At 40.1% G+C, this 27,760-nt stretch overlaps 1 protein-coding gene, 1 non-coding gene and 1 pseudogene across 2 annotated transcripts; all 3 read right to left on the bottom strand.

The window, feature by feature from the left end:
- Window positions 1–724: 724 nt before the first annotated feature.
- GDF3 (growth differentiation factor 3) lies at window positions 725–10,305 on the bottom strand. Its single transcript, XM_037167850.2, has 2 exons — window positions 9,857–10,305; window positions 725–1,631 (listed from the first exon to the last, which is right to left on the bottom strand). The coding sequence occupies exons 1-2, from the start codon at window positions 10,122–10,124 to the stop codon at window positions 802–804; spliced, it is 1,098 nt and encodes a 365-aa protein (XP_037023745.1). The 5' UTR covers window positions 10,125–10,305; the 3' UTR covers window positions 725–801.
- LOC119065761 (U6 spliceosomal RNA) lies at window positions 2,042–2,149 on the bottom strand. The gene has a single exon (XR_005085647.2). It is a non-coding gene; the product is annotated as a U6 spliceosomal RNA (small nuclear RNA).
- Window positions 10,306–18,886: 8,581 nt separating the features above from the next.
- On the bottom strand, window positions 18,887–20,937 carry LOC119065706 (heat shock protein HSP 90-beta-like; annotated as a pseudogene).
- Window positions 20,938–27,760: the final 6,823 nt, after the last annotated feature.

Raw genomic sequence — 27,760 nt, 5'->3', positions numbered from 1 at the left:
AGGAGGATGGGAAACGTGACTGGAGTGGTTGTTCAGGCCTCTTCACATGTATTTGTAATCTAGTTAAATTATAAGTCTACATTTGAAAAAATCAAAAAATAAAAATGGAAAGATCAGGTCAAAAGTTGTAGCAATAATCCAAGGTGAATGGTGAGGTTGACTTAAGGTACTGACAAGTGCAGCTACAGAAGGGACTAAATTAACGTGATGATTCCCAAACTTTTCCACTTTTGTTCCCCTAACTTGAGGTAAATAACTTCCTACTTCCTGATGTAATCCAAAGTACACTACCGTGTAGAATTTTATATTTGAAGTCCATGCGAATTTTGCCTTTTACCCCATAATACCTGCATGTTTGTTCTAAATATCAATATATTTTATATTAATTATAGAAGAGTCCATTTATACTTTTAACTTTGTAATTCTATGCTTGAAATTTTTCTAAGATATAAACATGATACATGAACAAATTCATACCACTATTCTACCATGAAAAATGGCAAACAGTGCCCAATGATAACCATTTTTTTAAGTGAAACATGTACCTAAATAATCATGTATAATTCAGCCATTAAGTTAACTATGTAGATATTGGTGATTTTTTTTAAATCCCTATGATCATTAAAAGGCTGTGTGTGAGTGCGTAATCTGGGACATCATCAATCATGATGGATTTTCAGGAGGACAAATTGTAAACATAAACATATTGATATTTCAGATCCAAGAGGTCATAACCCAGATAGGGAGTTTTATTAAAAGCTCTACCCTCAGAACACTCCTACCATTCCTATTTCTGACAGCCTACCCACACCCACATTCATCAACTACCATGTTATCATAATGTCGTAGAATAACATTGTCATCGTTGTCCTGGTAAAGCATGGAGATGGGGGACAGCTTGGTGGGAATACAGACAGCCTGGGGAATCGCGGGGTCCACAGCATGCATCAGTGCTTGCATGAATGCATAGTTGGAGCTGTTGAGGGAAGTGGTCAATGAGAAAGGACAATCTCCGTGGCAGTAATTTGCCATGAACCCCTTGGGGGCGATGATCCACTTGTGCCAACCCAGGTCCCTGAAGTTGATGAACAGCTGGTGACGATGGCAGAGGTTCTTGCATGAAACATTAGGGGCAGGGAGGACTGCCCTCTTTTTTCGGGAAGAATGGTGGCACTGCTCAGGGTCGAGGGTCACCACCATCAGGGAAGCATGAAGAGAACATCTCAATCTGGCACAGGTGTCCTCAAGCTGGTAATTCACCCCGGAGTCTCTGTGCCCTTTCACCAGTATCTCCAAGAACAAGCCTACACTTTTCTGTGGGTTATTATTCCAGTCCTTAGCCACATCCAGTAGGTTGAAGTGAAGGACACCTTGAGGCCATGGTACTGACTGCAATACAAACACTTTCCCTGGCTTAGGGGTGGCCTGACCCCACACACGAGGCTCCTGAACCAGGGAGAGAGCCAGTTCCAGTTCTGGCCCCAGGTGATAGTAAGTGTTGGGCCCCAAGTCCAGGCCCAGCTGGGCCATTGTTAACTGCTCCTTGTCTTTAACTGCAGACAGGTTGAAGTAGAGGAGCTTCTGTAGGCAAGAGGAAGCCTGGGGAATTTTCTTGGAATAAAGAAAGAAACCTAGAGAGGAACAAAGAGATGTGAGTGTCACTATAACATTAACATATCTTACTTTATATCTGCCTATGATATAAATGCAAAATGTTACATGTATATCACATATGCAAAGTAAGGGCAGGAAATAATCAGTTACACTCAAATCCTACCATTTGGGAGGGTTTATTTCTTTCACTCCTCATTTTTTAATTTACTTTTTTAACTATAGTTGGCATACAATATTATATTAATTTCAGGTGCACAACATAGCAATTACACATTTGTATACCTTAAGAAGTGATCACCAAGGTAAGTGTAGACCCATCTGGCACCATGCATAGCGATTACGATATTACTGACTCTATACCCTATGCTAGACATTACATTCCCATGACCAATTTTATAACTGGCAGTTTGTACTACTTAACCCCCTTAAAAATACGGAACACTTCACAGATTTGCATGTCATCCTTGCACGGGGGCCCTGCTAAACCTCTCTGTATCATTCCAGCTTTCAGTAGCTGCGCTAACAAAGTGAGCACAAGGCCAGAGGTTCGCACCCCACATGTGCAGGTGCCCAAGGGGTCCTGTACACAACTTACATGGTCCATGATGGTGGATGGGAAAAAGAATGACATCTTTATTTTTACTAAACTCTAAATAAAATTTAGCATTTCTTTCAGTCATAAAAATAGTCAACAAATCCCAATAACAATATCAGGGGCTAGGACATTGTTACCGAAAAAAAAAAACCAACAGCTTTGCTCATACATTAAGTTGTTGCAAATATTTTATTTTATTTATTTTTAGAGAGAGCAGAAGGGAGGGAGAAAGAGAGCGAGAGAAACATCAAGTGTGGTTGCCACTCATGTGGCCCCCACTGGGGACCTAGCCCACAACCCAGGCATGTGCCCTGACCCAGAGTCAAACTGGTGACTTTTTGGTTTGCAGCCCATGCTCAATCCACTGAGTCACACCAGCCAAGGCAAATATTTTAAAATAATATGCTCACACTACTTTGAATTTATGGTAGTTAGATAAACTCTACAGATCTTGTTACCTGTATTTGTTACATCAATAATGCATCCTATATGCTATTATATACACATTTGTTTTTAAAATATTTTTCTAAATATATTTTAATATTTAATTGATTTCTTTTGAAATTCTAAATATTTTATTGGAGGCATGTAAACCATTATTCTGAGAAGGCATCCAGTGGCTTCAACAGAACTGCCTAAGGGACCCCCACACAAAACTGTTTAAGAACATCCCAGGCTCAAGGGTTGCCAGTCAAGAGCTAACCACTTAGACTGACTTCAAAACAAACTTCTGTCATCTGGCAAAGACTGACCCTCCAAAAATCTCTTATGATTTACCTTTAGGTAATTCCTTATGTAAAGCCCACCGTTGTCAATATCAACGATGTCTAGTCCTGTATCTCTGGACTTCTTCCCCCACCTTGCTGAACACTGAGGGGCAAAGTGATCCTTCAGTTCCTCCACATGCCTCTGCTTCTCTCTCTTTTGAAGTTGTAGTTGTATTTTTCCCTATTTTCTTTTTTTTTTATATTTTTTTTATTTAAAGGGGAAGGGAAGGAGAGAAGGAGAGAAATATCAATGTATGGTTGCCTCTCATGCGTCCCCTGCTGGGAATTGGCCTGCTACCCAGGCATGTGCCCTGACTGGGAATTGAACCACAATCCAATTTGGTTCACAGGCCCACACTCAATCCACTGACCTACACCAGCCAGGGCTATTTTTCCCTATTTTCAAAATCAACTTCTCTGCCTGGATTTTCTAACCTCATCTATTACTTGAGTAAAAGGTTCAATAGAGTATATTTTTACCTTTTCTTTTAAAAAAGATTTTATTTATTTATTTTTAGAGAGAAAGAAAGGGAGGGAGAAGGAGAGGAACTGAAATATTGATATGCGACACAGACACACTGACGGGTTGCCTCTCACACACCCCCAGCTGCAGACCTGGCCCAAAACCCAGGCTTATGCCCTGGCTGGGAATCAAACCAGCGACCCTCTGATTGGCAGGCTGGTGCTAAGTCCACTGAGCCACACCAGCCAGGGCTGCAATCTCATTTTAAAAATAAGAAAATTAGCCCTGGTTAGTGTAGCTCAGTGGATTGAGCACAGGCCTACAAACCAAAGGATTGTGGTTCAATTCCCAGTCAGGGCACATGCCTGGGTTGCAGGCCAGTTCCCAGCAGGGGACCCACGAGAGGCAACCACACACTGATATTTCTCTCCCTCTCTTCTTCCCTTCCCCCTCTAAAAATAAATAAATAAAATCTTTTTAAAAAAAGAAGAAAATTTAAAAAATTTAAATTACCAATTTTCTCTTCAAGCTCAATGTATTATCTCTCCCTTTCCTTTCATTGACCATCTTTTAAAAAGGTCAGTCTAGCATTGACTAGTGTGGCTCAGTGGACTGAGTGACGACCTGCAAACCCGGAGGTTACCAGTTCAATGCCCAGTCAGGGCACATGCCTAGGTTGGAGGCCAGGTCCCCAGCTGAGGGTGTGCAAGAGGCAACTGATTAATGTATCTCTCACACATTAATATTTCTCTCCCTGTCTTTCTCCCCCTTCCCTTCTCTCTAAAAATAAAATCTTAAAAAAAAAAAAAAGACAAGAATAGTCTACATTTGCTGTCTCTACCTCTTACTCATACCCTTCTGTTATTTTCCAGCTCTTCTAGCCTTACCACTCCAGTGAAACATCATTCTTAAAGCTCATTAACTTTCAGGTTCAGGGGTGTTTTCATGGACTTATTCTTCTCTGAACAGTTAATCTCTCCTGTTTATGGTTCCAATTCTAATATATTGGTCTCCTCTTTTACTCGTATCACTAAATCACGTCCCTTTGGCTTAAGAAAAAAGAAGCCCGAAACCCAAAATGGAAAAGATGAACAGATGAAAATTAAAAACTTCTATATTTAAAAGACATTATTAATAACACACACAAAAAAAACAACCAAGAATGCTTATAATGTACAAGACAAGTTAAAATTCATGGCGATAAAGAGCTTTTTGAATGATTAAGGGGCCTTACAAATCATTAAGACCAATGAAGAATCCTCAGTAGGAAAGGGGTCATATATAATCTGTAAAGCAACTATTTGAAAAATAAAAATGAATGGTTCATTTATTTGAAAAGTTCATTATTCATTTGAAAAGACATCATTCCATCTTATTAAAAAATTAAAATTAAAATGAGATTATGTTTTTCCTCCCAGGTTAACAAAAATTAAAAGCTAAAGATGTTCCCTAATGAGCATTCAGTGTAACATGGGTAAGCACACTGTTGTATATTACTAGAATGAAACACTATACAGCAATGACAATGAACCACAAATACACAGAGCATGGGACCATCTCACAAATATAATGTTGAGTGAAAGAACCCAGACACAAGAAAGAACACATTTCACATTTCCATTTATATGAAGTTCAAAAACAGGCAAAACTCGGATGTAATGTTAGATACCAGGACAGAAGTTACCCTTGCAGAGGTGTGGTGATTAACCAGAAGGGGGCATGAAGGATTCTCTGGGGTGCTGGTCATACCCTGTTTCTTGATCTGGGTGCTGGTTTTCTGTGAAAATTCATTGAGCTGTTCGCTATGATTTAAGCCCTTTTCTGGATGTATGTTATATTGATACTTCATTAAATTCTTTTTTTGTCTATTTATTTATTTATTTTATTTTCAAAGACAGGGAAAGGGAGGGAGAAACAGAGAGAGAGGAACATCATTGTGTCAGAGCTACGTTGATCAGCTGCGTCTCACACGCCCCCATCTGGGGACCTGGTCCTGACCAGAAATCAAACTGACAACATTTCAGTTCACAGGCAGTCACTCAATCCACCACACTGAGCCACACCAGCCAGGGCAAGGTCTTATTTTTAAAAAGATTGCTGTTAATGGTGGGGAAGTGAGAATTCTGACACTCGTGGTGGGGTATAAATTTTGGAGAACATTTGCTATATATGGAAAGTCTGTAAGATGACAGCATAGGCAGACATGGCTCACCTCTTCACACATCAGAATTACACCTAAAATATAGACAAACCACTACTCAGAACCAGCAGATCGAGTTGCAAGTCTGACAACTGTGGAATTAAAGAAACTACACCCATCCAGACTGGTAGGAGGGGTGCAGAAGCAGAACAGGCTGGTCTTATACCCACGTGTGATGGATAACAATTTGGGAGAGACATCTCAGGAACCAGGATTCCCAGAGCCACAACAGCCCCCCAGCCCAAGGTTCCAGTGTCAGGAAGATAAGTCCCCGCAACTTTGGATGCAAAAACCAATAGGGGTTGAGTTGGTGGAAGAAATTTCTGGAGCCCCAAGAAGTTGCTCTTAAAGAATACACACACAGACTTCCATACTCAGACTCCCTCTAACCTCCAGCACCAGGATAGCAGCTTGAAAGGCAACAGTGCCATAAGGGAGAAACTAAAGTGTCTGGCACCAAGGCAAGCAAAAGCCATTGTCCCTTTTCTAAACCCTGCCCCCCATGGAGCCAGTAGGCTAACGCCCTATCTGAGACTCCATCAACCTGGCTAACACTGTTTGCCCTGCCCTGGAAATCCCCAGAAATTCTGCTCCACCCAACATACAGGCCTACCTAAACTGCCTTTTCATATGAATGGCTGGTCTTGGCTCATGCTTCACAACGTCCTATATTCTCTCAAACAGGAAACAGCTGCCTTCAGTGAGCCCCAGGCCCAGCACTCGCAGCAGCCCGCCTGCATTCACAGCTTGGCTTTGCCTGGGAATCTCCAAACCTAGCACAAGTAGCAGCCATCTCAGATTGCTTATGGCTCAGGCAGGGTGGCTCCAGGCAAACACAGGCTGACCTGGGCCTGCACCACCCAAGAAATCACAGGGCCAGCACACCCAGTGGACAGCTACAGACCATGTTGGAGCACCACCACTCTGCCCCTGCACAGTTGATCCTCCAGGAAGGACAGAGATTGATGGTAAGTGGTCACAGACAATTTTTACAGCTGACCGGCCTAGGTAAACCCCCCCCCCCCCACTGATTTGCCAACAGCGACCAAGGCTCAGCTACCAGAGGAGGGTATACTCAGCCCACATGAAGGGTGAACATCAAGTACCCAGCTTGGGTGATAGGGGAGGCTGTGCCACTGGACCCTGCAGGGGTCCACTGGACCCTACAGGACACCTACTACATAAGGCCATACTACCAAGATACAAGTCAAAGCAGCTCTAACTAATGCATAGAAACAAACACAGGGAAGCTGCCAAAATGAAAAGACAAAGAGACATGGCCCATATGAAAGAACAGAGCAAAACTCCAAAAAAGCACTAAATGAAATGGCTATAAGTAATATATTAGATGCAGAGTTTAAAACACTGTTTATAAGGATGCTCAAGAAACTTAATAAGCCCTCGCTGGTGTAGCTCAGTGGATTGACTGCGGGCCTGTGAACCAAAGGATTATGGTTCGATTCCCAGTCAGGGCACATGTCTGGGTTGCAGGCCAGTTCCCAGCAAGGGGCACACAAGAGGCAACCATACATTGATATTTCTCTCCCTCTCTCCTTCCCTTTCTCTCTAAAGATAAATAAATAAAAACTTTTTTTAAAAAAAAGAAACTTAACAAGAACCTCAACAGGCATAAAAGAAATCCAGTCAGAAACAAAGAATATGCTAATTGAAATAAACAACAAATTACAGAAAAACAACAGTAGAGTGGATAAAGCCAAGAATCAAATCAATGATTTGAAACATAAGAAACAAAAAGCAACCAATCAGAACACAAGAGAAAAAAATAATCCAAAAAATGAGGACAGTATAAGTAGCCTCTGGGACTTCAAGAGGTCCAACATTTGCATCACAGGGGTACAAGAAGGAGAAGAGAAAAAGCAAAAAATTGGAAATCTATTTGAAATAATAATGAAAAACAACGTGTCTAATTTGGTGAATGAAATAGACATGCAAGTCCAGGAAGCACAGAAAGTTCCAAACAAGATGGATGCAAAGAGGCCCACTCCGAGAAACCTCATAATCAAAATGCCAAAGGTTAAAGATGAAGAGAGAATCTTAAAAGCAGCAAGAGAAAAGAAGTTACCTGCAGGGGAGTTCCCATAAGCCTGTCAGCTAATTTCTCAAAAGAAACTTTGCAGGGTAGAAGGGATAGGCAAGAAATATTCAAAGTCATGAAAAGCAGAGACCTACAGCCAAGATTGCTCCACCCAGCAAAGCTATCATTTAGAATTGAAGGGCAAATGAATATCTTTCCAGATGAGAAAAAACTAAAGGGCTTCATCATCACCAAACCATTATTATATGAAATGTTAAAAGAACTTATTTAAGAAAAAGAAGGTCAAAAGTATGAACAATAAAATGGCAATAAATACATTTATCAACAATTGAATCTAAAAAAACTAAGCAAACAAGAACAACACAGACAGAATCATGGATACGGAGAGCATTCTGATGGTTGCCACATATGAGGGGTGTGTGAGGGAACAGGTGAAGAGGTGAGGGGATTAAGAAGTACAAATAGGTAGTTACAGAATAGCCATGGGGATGTAAAGCACAGTACAGGAAATGGAGCAGCCAAAGAACTTACATTCATGACCCATGGACATGAACTACAGAGAAGCTGCCTGAGGGAGTGGGGGGTTCTGGGTGGAGAGGAGGCAAAGAGGGAAAAATCAGGACAACTTTAATAGCATCATCAATAAAATATAATTTTTAAAAATTAAGTATGAATGTGCCTACTCTTTTATTCAACAATCCCCTTCCAAGAACTTATCTTAGGGAAATAATAGAAAATGTGCACACACACGAAAAAAAGTGGATGTAAAGCTGCACTATTAATATATGTCTATGCCTATCAACAGGACATTAATTACATAAATTGCAGCATATCAATACAATGGAATATCATGTAACCATTAAAATGAAAAAGTTGACTATTTGTGTTGGCTTTTATGAGATGTTCATATTCATAATGCTAAAGGACTGTGCAGTATGCCCCATTTTTTAAATCACAGGTTTATATTGTATATATGCAAAAAAGAAAAGTCTGGAAGAATATACAACTTCTAATAGTGGTTTTCTCTAGAGGAAGGGTTAGGGAGGGATGATAGTGAGATTATATTCTGTTCCCACCATTATCTGATAAAATTACTATCACAAAAATCGAAGTTTTTTCCCACTGGGGAAGGATGAAGTAACCTCAACAGCTTTCTACTCTCTCCAGGAAAAACCCTATTACCTCTTAAGCCTCCAGAACGTTTCCCTGAACCCACACCCCCAAGGCCCTAAGCCTCTAACGTAATACTTACTACAATGCATATATGGAAGTCATTTGTTTTTCCTCCCTTCTATAAACTCACAGAGCAGACTTTATCCTTAATCTCTGTATTCTTAGGGTCATACACTGTTTCCAGCACACAGTAGGTATCCAACAAATGCTTCTTAAATAAATATTCAAATCTCAGTCTCCAGTTGCTGTAAAACTAACCTACTAGGGCTCTCAATACTGCCTCTGAACTACTTGGGAGGCCACATGGAAATGCAGATTACAGCGCTTTTATCTCTGACTTTGAATAAGAATCAGGTGGGAGAGTGAAGGGCAGGAATGAGGCAGAAGAATAAACTTTCAACAGTTGATCTGGGTCATTTTGGTGGGTGATTAGTTTGGCAAAGTATTAAATGCAATTCTCTCAGACCCTTGTATAGAGTATGACAATGGCATATGTTGTTGCTCTGTAGTCCTACGTCAAGAATAGCCTTTTCCACCCCACAAAAGTGGGAGGGAGACATGGCGAAGAGAAGCTGGACCAGTGGGCAAGCTGAGCTCAAAATTTTTACCCGCTGCTTGCCATCCCAAAGGCACCAGGATGCGTCAATTGTGGGCTAAAGAGTAGACGAACTGAGCCCTTATTCTACCCTCACCCGTCCTACATAAACTGCAGCATAGAGCTATTGATTCAGGAAAAAACAAAACCACACCAAACCTATTTTGAACCCTGACTTTCTTCACACACTAGCTGTTAGATCTCAAATATGTTACAGGTTACCTACTGTCTCAGCCTACCTCTCAGGGTTGTTGTTGGGATTAAACCAGATAAAGTACATAAAATACCAGCACAAGGCCTTCTATGAACCCACAGTCACTGTTACTTCTTCTTTCCTTTCTTCACACCCTCTAATGTCCGATTTTTCTGTAGGAAATATTCCAGTACCCTTACCTTGATCTGGCAGAAGTCGAAGTACATTCCCCCGGACTCCCAGCTCCTTTACGTAGCATAAGTCTTGTGAGACCCCTATGGTGGCTGCTGCCTCTCGATTGCGGAAAATTTTCTTTAAGATATGAGGCACAGGTTGGAATTTCTGGGGTGAAGGCACCTTGTCTAAGCCTAGAAGTTGGAGAAAGTCGTGTTCTTGAAATTGCAATGTCTGGCCCAAGGCCAGAGTTAACAAGAGGCTGAGAGCCAAGACCGGCAGGGGAGGAAGCATGGCCTCTGAGCTGAGACAAAGCAGGCTGGTCGGGCTGAAGAGAGGTCTAGCTCCGGACTCCCCAGCAATTCAGGCGCTGCTAATTTATCTGCCCTAAGATAATCAAGTGTGAATTGCTCTCTTCCCAGCTCCTCAAAGGCAATTGGATGTGAAAAGACAGATTTTTTTTTCTTCTTCCCTAGGTCTACTGTTCCAGAAAGTAAGTACACAAAGCAAAGATTACCGGTGCGTGGGCCTAACTCTACAACAGTCTGAAGTTTGTCAGCAGTAGACAGAGTGGAAAGGAGGCATGCATCTATTCATTTCACAAACATTTATTAAGCATCTGTTATGTGTAAGGTGTTGAGACAGGTGCTAAGAACAGAGTACCAAGTAATTCAAAGTCTTAGTGTAATTATCCAAATACCTAGATGATTTTTATTAGGCTCTATCTATAGTGATGTGGGAAATTAAATCGGAGAGTAAGAAATCCTCCAAAGGAAGTGGATGTACACTCTGTCAGTTGTCAGCGCCGAAGGGCTGGATTTTGTTCATCTAACTTTGCCTTTCCTGATTAAAGTCAAGAATCGAACTGACTGGGTTCATTCTGATTCTATTACTTGTTAGCTATCTGACATTGGGCGTGTTTCTTTTTTTTTTTAACTTTTTTAAAAAAAGATTTTATTCATTTATTTTTAGAGGGGAAGGAGAGAAGGAGAGAAATATCAGTGTATGGTTGCCTCCTGTGTGTCCCCTGCCGGGAACTGGCCTGCAACCCAGGCATGTGCCCTGACTGGGAATTGAACCACGATTGTCTGGTTCGAAGGCCTGCGCTCAATCCACTGAGCTGTACCAGCCAGGGCGGGCATGTTGCTTAATGTTCCTAAATTTGTTTTTCCAACTGGAATAAAAACTGACCTTCTAGTTTGCCATAGAAATCTAATAAGATGATGTGTTTGAAGTGCTCAGCGCAATACCTGCCACATGATAAGTACATGCCAGGTGTTCTCAGAGGAGACAGCTGCAGAGCTTAAGTAGACGTTTTTCAGTAAAACAGTCAAGCATGCAGGCTGCATGTGAAAAGACACGGAGGTTATTGAGCAGGGCGGCATACACCAGTTTTTGGTTCTGTCGTGTTCTGTTTTGACAAAGTACTGGGAGATTTTTCAAATACTGGATGTTTTCCTCTAACTGACTCTGCTGCCAAGGAAAGTATCTGGCGTTCAGTAAATATATGTGCAATAAATAAGTGAACGAATTAATTGGTGCTATTTCCAATTAGCTAGTCTGTTGCCAAAATCATTTTCTAGCTTTTTGAGAGCGGGGCCTTTATTATAATTTTACATTATTTTATATCATCTATTAAAAAACTTGTTTCTCCTGAAGGAAAATGTTTTAGCTGATAATTAATCATTTCCCATCATCTACAGGGTATATCTACAGGAAACTCCTTAGCTTGTCATTTCAGCACTTTCTTGGTTTGCCATCCATGTTCCTAGCCAGCCTCATTTCCTACCTTCCACCACCATCAGTGTTAATGCTGTAACACTGATGTTAATCTGTAGTCTCCTATGAGCTCATTTCATCTCAGAGCCTTTGCCTTTGCACAGACCAACTTCAAAGGTCACTGCTACTGCAAAGACGTACTTGACTTCTAAAATAGATTGCAATGCTTCTTCTTTCTCCACTGAGCCTTGCATAACATCCATTATAGGATTTATCAATGTATTTCACTGTGCTCTGCCCATTTCCCTCCCATATGGTCACCAAGGACTGGAATCATATTCTTTCCTTGAGATACTTAGGTATTTTCCTCTAACTGACATTATCACCAAGGGAAGTGTCTGGGAGGTAGTAGACATTCAATAAATACATGTGCGATAAATAGGTGAATGAATGAATGGGTGCTATTTCCAGAGGTTTTGCTCTTCCACACAGGCAAGTTTTCTCCTTTCCCATTTCTCCTAGCTCTACTTGTATCCTAGTTGATACTTTTAATTTATAATTACCACCTGATTCAACAATAAGGGTGGGTTGCATTTTATTTAATTTTCCTGTCTCAAAGTCAGAAATCAGCCTGGTTTGTTTAAACTCTGGTTCCACCACTTAGTCACTGTGCGATCACAGACAAGTCACACAACTGTGAAGTGAGAATGAAACTCTATGCTGGGGTGCTGAGGGGTCTGATGGGACAGAGCACAGCAAGGCCCAGGACAGTGTTTGCCAGACAATAAGCACTTGATAACAGTCAGCTGACATTAATTATTATTATAATTATTATTTATTAAAGTGAGATTTGATCAGGGGAAAGAAAGCAATAATTGAGAGTGTGCAGTCAACTGATATAGCAGGAAAAGCACCAAATCAGGAGTCAGGGGATGCGAGTTCATTAAGGCTCCTCCAACAGCTACGTAATCTTGAGATATTAACTCAGTACTTTAAAAAAAAAATTATTGATTGATTTTAGGGACAGAGAAAAAAGAAATTGATTTGTTGTTCTATTTATTTACACATTCATTGGCTGATTCTCCAACGTGCCACGACCAGGGATCAAACCTTCAATCTTGGCACATCTAGGTGATGCTCTAACCAACTGAGGAACCCAGCCAGGGCTAGAAAAAAAATTTTTAATAAAAGGATATGAATGATCCGAGATGTCATCAAAAGCTAACCTATTTGGGCCTTCTTTTCTTTACCTACATTCACAGTGCTGAATTAGATTTTCCTGTAAGATTCTACAGACAAAAACATAGTAATTCTGGACTCTTAGCCCAAGTTAGAAAATCAAAACAAGGCAAAATGGCTAACACAGGACTGGCTCTGAAGTCAGGGACTCATGTTAGAGCCTAAGCCTGTCACTTACTGGCTTGTGGTCCTAGACAAATTGTTTTTCTAGCTTTTGGTTTTCTGATCAGTAAAATGAGAAACATACCACACCAGGTGAGTTAGTGTGATCATTAGCATGAGAACTATTCAACTTTAATAGTTTAAAAAAATTATTTGTGTATCCAATCAGCAAAATGAAAAAAAGACATAGATGAGGAAACAAGGAAAAGAGCATTACTATACTCAGCTCTGGGGTATATATTAATATAACTAAGGGGGAGAAAACTTTACAATGAATATTAAAAGTTTTTAAACTATTCATGTTCTTCCTAGATGAAGTAACTGGAGTAGTCAAATTCATGGGGACAGAAAGTAAAATGATGATTGTTAGGGGTGGGGGATGTGGGGTTACTCTTTTATGGGTACAGTTTCTGGTCTGCAGGATGAAGACAGTCCTGGAGATTGACGGTGGCGCTGGCAACACAGGATGACTCTGTATAATGTCACTGAACAGACGATGAAAACAGTAAAACTTGTGTCGTGTGCATTTGGCTATAATTTTTAAAAAACATTTAAAAATTACTCATGTCTTTTAAATAAGAATTCCACTTCTAAATATTGTTTTAAGGCACTAGAATATAAGCTACAAAAGGGGAGGAGCAAATGAGGGATACTTGATAAATGTTTCTTGAGTGATTTAAGTGATAGGAATGAACAAAGTATTACACATTAATTCATTTTAGGATTATTTATTATAGAGAAAGCTTGAAAACAGCCTCATTGTACAATGATACATTATAGAATATCCATAAGTTAGATTATTACTTGGCTATAAGTTATATTATTAACTTATGTTATTAACTTGTTATTAAAAAAATTTTAATGACATAGAAACTTATCCATGAATAATATTAAACAAAAAAAAGCAGATTTTGAAAAAAATTCTTGAAAATTTGCATGGACAAAAATTTGGAAAGACTGATACCAAAATATTAACAATGGCTATATTTTTTAGGGTTTTTTGTAAAGTGTTTATATTTATTTTTTTATAATTACTTACTTTGATTATCATAAAAAGGTTACTTAAACAAATAAAACAACATACTCATGACCACTGAAGTACAGAGTGATTGGATGCTTCTGCTAGGGAGTGAACCAATATTTACTGTCTAGAAAACTGTACTAGGGATATACAAATGGCAAAACAAAGTACCACAGGTAAAGAATTGTGTAAACTTACATTAAGAACTAAGGGGAGCCCTGAACAGTGTGCCTCAGTTGGCTGGGCGTTGTTCTGCAAAGCAAAAGGTCATCAGTTTGATTCCCAGTCAGGACATATGCCTGGGTTGCAGGTTCGGTCCCTGGTTGGGGCGTACAGTGATTGACATTTCTCTCTCACATCTATGTTTCTCTTCCTTTTGCCCTCCTTTGTCCTCTCTCTAAAAATAAATAAAATCTTTAAAAATAAAAAGTCAGGATGGAAAACTCCCAAATTCTTTTTATGAAGCCAGCATCATCCTAATTCCAAAACCAGATAGAGACACAACAAAGAAAGAAAACTTCAGGCCAATATCGCTGATGAACATAGATGCTAAAATCCTCAACAAAATATTGGCAAATCGCATCCAACAATATATCAAAAAGATCATACACCATGATCAAGTAGGATTCATCCCAGGAATGCAAGGATGGTTCAATATTCGCAAATCAGTAAATGTAATACATCACATAAACAAAAGCAAAGACAAAAATCACATGATCATATCAATAGATGCAGAAAAAGCTTTCGATAAGGTACAACACCCATTTATGATAAAAACACTCAGCAAAGTGGGAATACAAGGAGCATTTCTCAAAATAATAAAGGCCATATATGAGAGACCTACAGCCAATATCATACTCAATGGGAAAAAACTAAAAGCTTTTCCACTAAGATCAGGAACAAGACAAGGATGTCCACTTTCACCACTTCTATTCAATATAGTATTGGAAGTTTTAGCCACAGCGATCAGGCAAGAAAAGGAAATAAAAGGCATCCAAATAGGAAAGGAGGAAACAAAACTGTCACTGTTTGCAGATGACATGATAGTGTACATGGAAAATCCTATAGACTCTACCCAAAAACTCCTCAAACTAATTGATGAGTTTGGCAAAACAGCTGGTTATAAAGTCAATATCCAGAAATCAAAGGCATTTTTGTATACCAACAGTGAATCAGCAGAAGCAGAAATGAAGAGAAAAATCCCATTTGATATAGCAAAAAGAAAAATAAAATATCTGGGAATAAACCTAACCAAGGAGGTAAAAAACCTGTATGCAGAAAACTACACAGCCCTGAAGAACGAAATCAAGGAAGACACAAACAAATGGAAACATATACCTTGTTCATGGATTGGAAGAATTAACATTATCAAAATGTCCATACTACCCAAAGCAATATACAGATTCAATGCAATACCTATTAAAGTACCAATGGCATATTTCACAGACATAGAACAAACACTTCGAAAATTTATATGGAACCATAAACGAGCTCGAATAGCAGCTGCTCTTTTGAGAAAGAAGAACAAAGTAGGGGGGATCACAATACCTGATATCAAACTGTATTACAAGGCCACTGTAATCAAAACAGCCTGGTACTGGCATAAAAACAGGCACATAGACCAATGGAACAGAACAGAGAGCCCAGAAATCAACCCAACTCTCTACAGTCAATTAATATTCGACAAAGGGGGCAGTAACATAAAATGGAGTAAAGATAGCCTCTTCAACAAATGGTGTTGGGAGAACTGGACAGCTACATGCAAAAAAATGAAACTTGAGCACAGACTTACACCATACACCAAAATAAATTCAAGGTGGATAAAAGACTTAAATGTAAGTCATAACACCATTAAAGTCCTAGGGGAGAACATTGGCAAGAAAATCTCAGATATTTCACGCAGCAACTTCTTTACTGATATGTCCCCTAGAGCAAGGAATGTAAAGGAAAGAATAAACAAATGGGATCTCATCAAAATAAAAAGCTTCTGCATGGCTAAAGAAAACAGTATTAAATTAAAAAGACAACCAACTGTATGGGAAAACATATTTGCCAATGATACCTCAGACAAAGGTTTAATTTCTAAAATATACAAAGAACTTACACGACTCCACTCTAAGAAGACACCCAACCCAATTAGAAAATGGGAAAAGGACTTGAACAAACACTTCTCCAAGGAGGACATACAGAACATTCAGAGACACATGAAGAGATGCTCAATATCATTAGCTATCAGAGAGATGCAAATTAAAACCACAATGAGATACCACTTTACACCAGTCAGGATGGCTATCATAAACAAAGCAACAAACAACAAATGTTGGAGGGGTTGTGGGGAAAAGGGGTCCTTAGTTCACTGTTGGTGGGAGTGCAGACTGGTACAACCATTATGGAAAACAGTATGGATTTTTTCTCAGAAAAATAAAAATCGACCTGCCTTTTGACCCAACAATTCCACTGCTGGGATTATATCCTAAGAATCCTAAAACATCAATATCAAAGAACCTATGCACCACAATGTTCATAGCAGCACAATTTACAATAGCCAAGAGTTGGAAGCAACCTAGGTGCCCATCAGTAAATGAATGGATCCAAAAATTGTGGTACATATACACCATGGAATTCTATGCTGCAGAGAGAAAGAAGGAGCTACTACCCTTTGCAACAACATGGATGGAACTGGAAAGCATTATGCTGAGTGAAATAGGCCAGGTGCTGAAAGACAAATACCATATGATCTCACCTTTAACAGGAAGCTAAACAACAAAACAAACAAGCAAGCAGAAAAAAAAAACAAAAAACAAAAAACAAAGACACTGAAATAGAGAACAAGGGGATAGTGACCAGAGGGGAGAAGGAAGGGAAGTTAAGGGGAAAAAGGGGGAGGGATTTGGAGGAACAAATAGGAAGGACACAGGGACGAGAACTAAGGGGGGTGGAAATGGGAGGGAGGGGGGAGCAAGGGGCGGGGAGGCTGGGATGGGAAAAATAGACAAAAAACTGTACTTGAAAAATAACTAAATAAAATAAAAATAAAAATAAAAATAAAAAATAAAAATAAAAAGTCAGAATGGGGATAGTGAGGGGGAGGGGGGCTGGATGAAAAATGGTGAAGAAATTTACCAAAGAACATTTATCCAGGACCCATAGATACGGACAAAATATGGGGAATTTGAAATATACGAAGCTTCTCCAACACTGACACTCTGATCTCACTCTCTCCCTTCTACTGAGCCACTTTTCCTGTAATGAAAAGACCACAAATTTTGTTCTGTTTTTCAACCTTTTCTCCTCAAATGAATTATGAACCCATCTTCCACATCCCTGAACATGATCGTAAGCCCTAGCATTAGTGGGGACATAAAAACAAAAGTTGAGAAGTGTCTAGGAATTAAGGAAAACTCACTGAGATTTCTCATACTAACTGTAGCTCACACCCTGGGGCCCATTCACACAGCTCTTACTAGTGTTTAGAGAAGAGAGGAATGAGAAACGACCCAGATTGGCAGAGTAGGAATTTGCCAAGAGCACCTGCAAAACCAGTGTGCTAAAAATAGATGGTCAGAAAGAAAATTTTAAAAATTGAGGTAGATATCTAAAACAAATAAAAAATGTTTACTTCCTTAGATGTATTTTACTATTAAGTATGTTACTAATTTATAGTTATGTATAGTGTGCAGCTGAATGGCAAGAACTACATAGTCTGAGTAAGAGCAGTAATAAGACCCTGAGGAGAAAAACCGTAGGAGGTACACAGGATTAAAATTTGTAATATAGCTCATATCCAACTAGACTTTGTTCTTGCCATTTAATAGCTTGAGCATTTTAAAATATTGTCAAAAATAAAAATATAACAATAATGAATAAAATCCATTAGCCTCACATTAATGACTACATAAAAATACCACTTTGTATTAATGTACCATATTTTACTCATTTAGGCATTTTAATTTTTAGTCACTAAACAATGTCTTTAGCTTCATTTCATGACATGCCAACTAAATTTTATCTGCATTTTATATTTTGTTCTTATTAATTTACAAGTCTAATAATCAATTCAATCTCGCTGTTCCCTCTGCTGCAAAGACTCTTGCTAGGTGTCCCCATGTCTGACTTCCTCACCTCCTCCGGCCTTTTCCACAGTCCTCACCCTTGACTTCAACTCGTCCTTACCGTTCTAACTGCCAACTTGTGACCCTCTCCCACAGCTTGCAATCTCCTTCCCCCCTTTCCATTTTGTTCATAGTATCTTCTAACATACTAATAAATTTATTCATTTGTTCAACAAATATTTGTGCCAAGCATTATTTTAAGAATCTGGGATGTATAAGCGAACTAGATAGCTAAAAATCCATAACTCAAGTAACTTACATTATAAGTAAGCAAGTTATTTACAAGCAGTCAGGACACAATAAACATAATAAATAAGTAAATTTTATTTGTTGAATAAATAAGTGGCTATATCTTTAGGCACTTATCAAAGTACTTTTATAAAACAAATTTCTAGAATTGAAATTGTTGGGTCAAAGAATATGCATATTTTGAGTTTTGTAGACTATAACCAAATTGCTAATCAATAACCAAGAGGAAAAAATTGGTCTAGCAAACTTATGTACAGACACATATCTGCATGTATTTATTCATAAATAGTTGTCATATGAGTACCAGCTATCTTTTCTGGGCCTGGCCTCTAACTCAATCTGAGAACATGTCTTTCTTTTATATGTTTTTTTTTTGTTAATTTTGCATACTTTAATTTCAGAACAAAATTAGAAAAAACTACAATACACCTTCGAAACCCAACTTCAAAGGTGAGAAGGGAAGGCTCAAGTCCCTGGTAGCCTGCCTTAAGCAAAAACAGGAAAGAACTAAACCGCTAAACATGAGCAGATGAAACCAGGTGGGCTAGAGCCACTCAGAGCTGCCACAGGAGCCATGAAAACACTACACAGAGGATATAAGTTCTGCAGGTAGAAACTCCTAATCCACTTCTTCCATGAGAAGTGGAAGGACCTTCCAGGAGGTTTCTTCCATCCTCATCACCCTCAAGGTGGGAGGGGCTGGTATCTCATCAGGAATAGCAGCACTGGGTTCTCCTGCTGTCATTTGATCTTCATCAGTGCCTAGGTCTAGCTTGATCACGCAGTAGATGCTGTTGAAGTGGGTCTGGAGAGCCACAAGTGAGAAGCCAGAAGAGAGTTGTGCAGTCTCAAACAGCAGCACCACAAGACCCTTGCCAGCCTTATCATTCTTGTCTGCCTCCACCTTCTGCTGCAGCCTGCACAGTGAGGTAGTTGGGGTTAATTTCCAGGTGCTTTTTTGGCCGTCATGTAGCCCACTGCAGTTATCCCCAAGTGCCTGGGCTTTAATGATACACTCCATGTTAGCTGTCCAGCCATAGCTGCTACTCACGATACAACAGAGTGAAGACCCAAGCCTATTAGAGATTGTTGCCTTCTCAATCTTTTTATCCAACATTTCTTTTATGAGTTTTCAGAGGTTCTCAAACTTGGCCTTACTGATGTCTATTTTCTTCTTTTCCTCTTCTTCCTTGGGGAGCTCCAGGACCTCCTTGGTAACTGAGACAAAGTTCTTCACATCAAAATCTTTGAGCTGCTGCACACAGTGCTCATCAATAGGCCCATCATATATACTACCTCGAAATATATATTACCTCCCAATTCCACACTCCCTCCCCAAAAGTAGGATTGACAACTTGCTCTTTGCTGCCTGTCACCAATGATGTAATAAATAGCCTTCTGGGTCTCCTTCCTGAGAGAGACATGTTCTGAAAGAGAAGCCATCTCATCTCCAGGCTAAGAGGTATGACAGCGTAGAAGCTCAGAAAGGCATCAGATTTCTCTGGAGATGTTCAGGGGCAGGTCCTCAAAATAAACCACACCACAGATGAACTTGAGATACTCTAGTATCAACTCATCACAGCTGTCCATGATGAACACACAGCAGACACAGAGTTTGATATTGTTGTTGTTCTTCTTGCTCATAAAGAGGTCAAAGGGAACCCAATGGGGGATGAGTAGCAATGTCCTGAATTTCAACTGACCTTTTACAGAGAGGGGCTTGACTGCCAAGAGGGCTTCCTGGTCACTGGTAAGGCTCTTATAGAACTCTCCATATTCCTCCTTTGGTGATATCATCAGGGTTTCTGGTCCAAATGGGCTTGGACTTGCTCAGTTTTTCATGATCAATGTATTTCTCCTCACTCTTCTTTGTTTTCTATTTTATCTTCATCACTATCACCCTCCACCTTCTCAGTCTGTGTTTCTCTTCATCATCTTTGTCTTCTTCTTCTTTCTCCTCTTTGTCTTCCTCTGCTTCTTCATCATTGATTTCTTTCTCTCATTCCTTCTCCAAATAAAGGGTGATAGGAATAACCTATGAACTGTGAGTGCTTCTCCATGACTTCTTTCCCTCCTCTAAGTACTCTGTCTGGTCTTCTTTAAGGTGAAGGACAACTTTAGTGTTCTGGTCAATGGGTTCACCATGGTCAGCTTGCACACAGAAGGAACCCCCAGCAAAAGACTCCCAGGCATACTGCTTTATCACCTCTGTGCTTTGTCATCACAACCACTTTCTCTGCCACCAAGAGGGCAGAATAAAAGCCAGCACCAAATTGTCCAACCATGAAGCTGTCTGTACCAGACTGAAGAGCCTACATAAATGCTTTTGTCCCAGATTTGGCAATGGGGCTCAAATTATTTATTAGATCAGCTTGGTTATGCCACTGCCTGCGTCCACCATAGTTAGGGCGCGTTTCTGAGTGTTGGGGATGATGTCAATATTCAGCAATTTACCACCGTCCACTGAGCCCAGGAGGGTCAGCCCAGCTCCCATGGCATATCTTATCCAAGGCATCAGAAGCATTACTAATATCTCCAGATGGAAAATGTCCTTGTTGGAGTAGAAGGTATTGATGAGAGACAAGAGTTGGGCAATTTCTGCATAAAAAGCAAGTCCTTACTTCTTCCTCTCTGAGCTCTTTCTTTTATGTTTAAGGAAGCGATGGTGAAAGTAAATGGTGCATTCTTCATTAAGGTTCTTATTGGGAAAAAATATGTGACTTTTTAATGGAGGGAAATGAAAATGATATTGTCTGAGAACCACTCATTTAGACAACTTGGTATTATCCTGTTGCTGTTACATAATTAGAATAAATTTTTTAAATTAAGACTAATCTTATTAAAGAAATTGCTACCTTTTGAAAGGGTGAAGCCAGAGTCATTTGCTATCGTGGCATCATTTGCTGAGCAGGCCTGTGACCTTGTTAAACACGACTCCCATTTTACTCTTTTGAACGTGTCCACTGGACTGAAAGTTACTGGAAAACAAGAACTAACCACTCCCTACAGCCACAGACAGAAGATAACATTGGAACAAACTACAGCCTCCAGTTACAATGCCCCAGCAGCCCAGGGCCTCACAAAAGCAATCCCACCCATTTTTAATTCAATTACATTAGAGAAGGTCAAAGCCCCCACCCCTCAAGGCGGGTATATCTCTCCCCACCCTGTCTCCCGCCTTTCTTGGAGAGGAATAAAAACTTTATTCTCTACACTTTCTTCTCTTTGTGAATTCTTTCACCAACCACCCTAACACTTTTTATCTATAAATTTATATCCTCAGAATATTTTCTTTTTTAAGCCATTTTTTAATTTTTAAAAAATTATTGTTCAAGTACAGTTTTCTACCTTTCCCCCCACCCCAGGCCTTCCTGCCTCCCTCCTCCTCCTGCACTCCCTCCCTTTTTTTTTTTTTTTTTTGTTCATATGTCCTTTACAATTGTTCCTTTAAACCCTTCACCCTTTTCCCCCTTTATCTCCTCCCCTCTCCCCTTGGATCACTGTCAGCCTGTTCTCAGTTTCAATGTCTTTGGCTCTACTTTGCTCGCTTGTTCATTTTGTTGAGTAAGTTCCTGTTAATGGTGAGATCTTATGGTATTTGTCTTTTACCACCTGGCTTATTTCACTTGGCATAATGCTCTCCAGTTCCATCCATGCTGTTGCAAAGGGTAGGAGCTCCTTCTTTCTTTCTGCTGCATAGAATTCCATTGTGTAGATGTGCCATAGTTTTTTGATCCATTCATTTACTTATGAGAACTTAGGTTGCTTCTGACACTTCGCTATTATAAACTGTGCTGCTATGAACATTGGGATGCATAGGTTCTCACTGGATTGGTATTTCAGGATTCTTAGGATATAATCCTAGTGGTAGAATTGCCAGGTCAAAAGGCAGTTCCATTTTTAGTTTTCTACATCCTCAGAATATTTTTATCATCAGAGTAGCATACCTCAAAGTTTAGACATATGTAAATACTAATCCAGGAATAAAAATAAGTACAAGCATATAGACATAGAATATTATACTCTAGATATAGTAATTAAAGTTATAAAATAAAAAATATTTAAGCCCTGGCCAGGTAAGTCAGTTGGTTAGATTATCATCCCAATATGCCAAGGTTGCAGGTTCAATCTCCAGTCAGGGCACATACAAGATTCAACCAGTGAATGCATAAATAAATAAAAAATAATGTTTCTCCCTCTCCCTTCCTCTCTCTCTCTAAAACCAATGAATTTAAAGTTTAACACAGTAGAATGACTATAAATTAAAATTAGGTGAAAGATAAAATAATATTTCATTATAAAACTTTTTATTTAATATTTTATAAGTTGTGATTACAAAAGAGGCTCTTCTCCAAAAATAAAACAAACAAAAAAGAGAGGAAGAAATAAAACAAAAAACACCTGGCTGGTGTAGCTGAATGGATTGAGTGCAAGCTGCTATCCAAAGGGTTGTCAGTTTGATTCCCACTCAGAGCACATGCCTGGGTTTCAGGCCAGGTCCCCAATATGAAGTACATGAGGGGCAACCACACATTGATATTGCTCTCCCTATCTTTCTCCTTCTCTTCCCCTCTCTCTAAAAATAAATTAATAAATTTTTTAAATATATTTTATTGATTATGCCATTACAGCTGTTCTATTCCCCCCCTTCATTCCCCTCCACCCTGCATACCCCCTCCCCTACGATTCCCCCCTTAGTTCATGATCACATGTCTCAAGTTCTTTAGATTCTATATTTCCCCTACTATTCTTACCCTCCCCCTATCTATTTTCTCCCCATCATCTATGCTACTTATTCTCTGTACCTTCTCCCCTCTTCTCCTTCTCCCACTCCCCTGTTGCTAACCCTCCATGAGATCTTCATTTCTATGGTTCCACTCCTGATCTAGCTGTCCTTTTAGTTTGCTTTTGTTTTAGGTGTGGTCCTTAATAACTGTGAGTTTGCTGTCCTTTCACTGTTTATATTTTTTACCTTCTTTTTCTTAGATAAGTCCCTTTAACATTTCATATAATAAGGGCTTGGTGATGAACTCTTTGAATTTGACCTCATCTGAGAAGTGCTTTATCTGCCCTTCCATTCTAAATGAAAGCTTTGCTGAATAGAGCAATCTTGGATGTAGGTCTTGGGATTTCATGACTTGGAATACTTCTTTCCAGCCCCTTCTTGCCTGGAAGGTCTCTTTTGAGAAATCTGCTGACAGTCTGATGGGAACTCCTTTGTAGGTGACTGTCCCCTTAGCTCTTGCTGCTTCTAGGATTCTCTCCTTCATTTTAATCTTGGCTAATGTAATTCTGATGTGCCTTGGTGTGTTCCTTCTTGGGTCCAACTTCTTTGGGACTCTCTGAACTTCCTGGATGTCCTAGAAGTTTATTTCCTTTGCCAGATTGGGGAAATTCTCCTTTATTATTTGTTCAAATAAGTTTTCCACTGGTGGCTGTTCCTTTCCCCCTTCTGGTACCCCTATAATTCGGATGTTGGAGTGTTTAAAGATGTCCTGGAGGTTCCTAAGCCTCTCCTCATTTTTTTGAATTCTTGTTTCTTCATTCTTTTCTGTTTGGTTATTTCTTTCTTCCTTCTGGTCCACTCCATTGATTTGAGTCCCTGTTTTCTTCCCATCATTATTGGTTTCCTGTGCATTTTGCTTCATTTCACTTAGTGTAGCCCTCATTTTTTCATCTAATTTGTGACCAAAATCAACCAATTCTATGAGCATCCTGATCACCAGTGTTTTGAATTGTGCATCTGAAAGTTTTGCTATTTCTTGGTCACTTAGATTTATGGGCTCTGGGGCTTTGAGTTCTTCTTGAGCCATAATGTTTTGATCTGTTCGCGCCTGTTATGTATGAGGGGGCGGAGCCAGCCAGGTTGCTGGGTTGTAACGCTGTATGTGGGGGCGGGGTCAAAGGGGGGCAATGAGTGGTCCCCTCTGCTGCTTCCCGCTGCTGGGGCCTGCACGGTCTGTCTCACTGCTCGCTCTTTTGCTGGTTTATTTGTGGGCAAATGTGTGACCGTGGTCAGCCTGCTGCCTTGTGCCCTCAGTGGGTCCACCTGCTGCTACTCCACACCTGTGATCCATCCACGGTTGCCTGTGCACCCAGGTTGCGCGCCCGGTTGGCGCAACTGTGTCGGTCCGGTGGATCTTTCCTGCCCGACATCACCCCATTGCTGGCTTCGCCCCTCTTACCGGTCTGGCTGAAAGGTCTGTTGTTTTCGGACTTCCGTATAGTTCAATTTTCCGTGTTTTGGCTGTGTATTTTGTTACTAAAACTTTGTCTTTAAACTTGGTTGTGCGAGAAGACAGAGTGTTTCCACCTACACCTCCATCTTGGCGGAAGTTCCTAATAAAATGTTAAAAAAAACAAGAAACAGTTTCTTTAACAGCAAATTAAATTTTAAATAAATGTAAGCAATTTCACTTCTGGATAATAGATTTTTTACATCTTTTTTATATCCAAAGGCAAGGATAGTAAAATATTAATGCTTAAATCTCTAAGTTGTCCATCTTATATGTAAGACTACCCTTAATGTTTGGGCCCAGAGCAAAGGAAACAAATTTGCAGTTAATAAGGTCAGGTTTATTGCCTTGGATAACAATGTTTTGTTAAGGCTTGCAATCTTAAATAACAAATTTTTTAAAGTATTCTTGTTTAAGCACCCAGAAGACAATAGAAAAAATGTTGCTCATGACCTTTAGTCTTAGGCTTAACCTCTTTGACCTCTTCAGATTTAGGACCTCTAATTTTTTTTTTAATTGATTATGCTGTTACAGTTGTTCTATTCCCCCCTTCATTCCCCTCCACCCTACCTCCCCATCCCCACCATTACCCCCCCTTTAGTTTATGACCATGTGTCTCAAGTCCTTTGGATTCTATATTTCCCATGCTATTCTTGCCCCCCCATCTATTTTCTATCTACTGTCTATGCTACTTATTTTCTGTACCTTCTCCCCCCTTCTCCTCCTCCCACTCCCCTGTTGCTAACCCTCCTTGAGATCTTCATTTCTATGCTTCCACTCCTGATCTAGCTGTCCTTTTAGTTTGCTTTCATTTTAGGTGTGGTTGTTAATAACTGTGAGTTTGTTGTCCTATCACAGTTCATGTTTCTTTAACTTCTTTTTCTTAGATAAGTCCCTTTAACATTTCATATAATAAGGGCTTGGTGATGATGAACTCCTTGAATTTGGTCTTATCTGAGAAGCACTTTATCTGTCCTTCCATTCTAAATGAAAGTTTTGCTGGATAGAGCAATCTTGATTGTAGGTCTTGGGATTTCATGACTTGGAATACCTCTTTCCAGCCCCTTCTTGCCTGGAAGGTCTCTTTTGAGAAATCCGCTGACAGTCCGATGGGGACTCCTTTGTAGGTGACTGTCCCCTTAGCTCTTGCTGCTTCTAGGATTCTCTCCTTCATTTTAATCTTGGCTAATGTAATTCTGATGTGCCTTGGTGTGTTCCTTCTTGGGTCCAACTTCTTTGGGACTCTCTGAACTTCCTGGATGTCCTGGAAGTCTATTGCCTTTGCCAGATTAGGGAAGTTCTCCTTTATTATTTGTTCAAATAAGTTTTCCACTGGTGGCTGTGCCTTTCCCCCTTCTGGTACCCCTATAATTCGGATGTTGGAGCGTTTAAAGATGTCCTGGAGGTTCCTAAGCCTCTCCTCATTTCTTTGAATTCTTGCTTCTTGACTCTTTTCTGTTTGGCCATTATTTGCTTTCTTCTGGTCCACTCCATTGATTTGAGTCCCAGTTTCCTTTTCATTGCTATTGGTGTCCTGGGAAATTCCATTCATTTCAATTAGTTTCGCCTTCATATATTTGTCTAATTTGTGGCTATAATCAACCAGTTCTGTGAGGATCCTGATCACCAGTGTTTTAAACTGTGCATCTGAGAGTTTTGCTATTTCTTCATCGCTTAGATCTATAGGCTCTGGGGCTTTGAGATCTTCTTGAGCCATTTTTGGTCTGTTCTGGCCCTTTGAGTGTGAGAAGCGGAGCCTTGGACTCCCAGGTCGCTGGGTTGTGATGCTGTTTGTGGGGGCGTGGTCAGAGCGGGGAAATGGTGATCCCCTCTGCTGTTTCTCACAGCTGGGTGAGGAGCAGCACCTTAGGTGGTTCACCTGGACTGGGCAACTCAGAGTCGCTGGGTTATGACGCTGTATGTGGAGGTGGGGTCAGAGCAGGGAAATGGCGACACCCTCCCTGCCGCTTGCCGCGGGGACCGGCTGGGTCCCGGTCCAATCGCCCACTCCCTCGCCTGTCTATCCGTGCACAAATGCACGACCACAGTCAACACGCAGCCCTGCTCCCCTGCTGTCTCCCCCGCGGTCGCTTGCTTGGTCACTTGCTCGGTCGCTCACTAGGTCCAACCCTTCACCTAGATTCCGCGCGCCTGAGTCCGTCTGACCAAGTTTTCCTGTGCAACCCCGCTCCACCAGCCGCTGGTTTCGCCCCTTACGGGTCAGGCTGAAGAATTTGTTGTTAACAGACTTCCGAAAAGTTCAATTTTCCATGTTCTGGCTATGTTTTCTGTTGCTAATATTTAGTAGTCTCTAAACTTGGTTGTGTGAGAAGGCACAGCACATCCACCTATTCCTTCATCTTGGCGGAAGTCCCTTTCTAATTTTTTTGCTATTTCAAAAATAGTGGCAAGCCCTGGCTGGGTAGCTCGGTCAGTTAGAGTGTCATCTTTATATGCCAAGGTTGCAGTTCAATCTCCAGTCAGGGCACATACAAGAAGAAACAAATGAATACATAAATAAGTGGAACAAGATATCATTGATTTTTTTCTCTCTCTCTCTTCCTCTGTCTCTCTCTAAAATCAATTAAAAATTAAAAAACAAAAATTTTAAAGTGGCAAAACAAGTTTAAAGGGGGGAAACAAAAACCAAAACAATCTTGAAAACACATATACCATTCTTTCTGAATACTTGTGACTTACATATGTAAGAATGTAAAATACACATGCCCAGGTAGCAACAAAGTCCACTTCTCTTCATTGATTGCTTGTTCTCTTAAGCTTCATATGTACCCCAAGGTATTGTATAGCTAGTGACATGGAGCTTAACACTTTACTTCAAGCTGTATATTTTAACCAATTGTACCCAAAGTCGTAAGTTCAATATTGGCATTTTTTCCAACCTGAAATTTATCCACATTCTAGCAAAATCTTTATAGTACACAACTTCACTCATTAGTGAACTTATGTTGGCTGAATAAAAGATGAAAGCTATAATAATATATCCCATGGTATTCTGAGTCATATTATATATAGTAAGGTACCAAAGACTAGCAAACCACATGTGCTGGGTGGGTGAGCCTGTCTTCAGGAAAAGTAACTACCATAGGAGCTCCTATCTATTTTCTCATATTAGTCTTCTATGCTCCATAGCATTTGGCTTCTTAAAAAGCCACCCTAGCCCTGACCCATGTT

The sequence above is a fragment of the Artibeus jamaicensis genome, unplaced genomic scaffold, assembly GCF_021234435.1.
Source record: "Artibeus jamaicensis isolate MK-2021 breed Jamaican fruit bat unplaced genomic scaffold, CSHL_Jam_final contig_233, whole genome shotgun sequence".
NCBI classification, from domain to species: Eukaryota; Metazoa; Chordata; class Mammalia; order Chiroptera; family Phyllostomidae; genus Artibeus; species Artibeus jamaicensis.
Note: the sequence above shows the minus strand (reverse complement) of the source record. Positions and strands in the feature narration are given on the sequence as shown.

Excerpts from the sequence above, each read along its gene's own strand:
- GDF3 (XM_037167850.2), bottom strand. The coding sequence starts at position 10,124 with ATGCTTCCTCCCCTGCCGGTCTTGGCTCTCAGCCTCTTGTTAACTCTG. Across the intron at positions 1,632-9,856 it reads TCGACTTCTGCCAGATCAAG|GTTTCTTTCTTTATTCCAAG; the intron begins GTAAGGGTACTG and ends GTTCCTCTCTAG.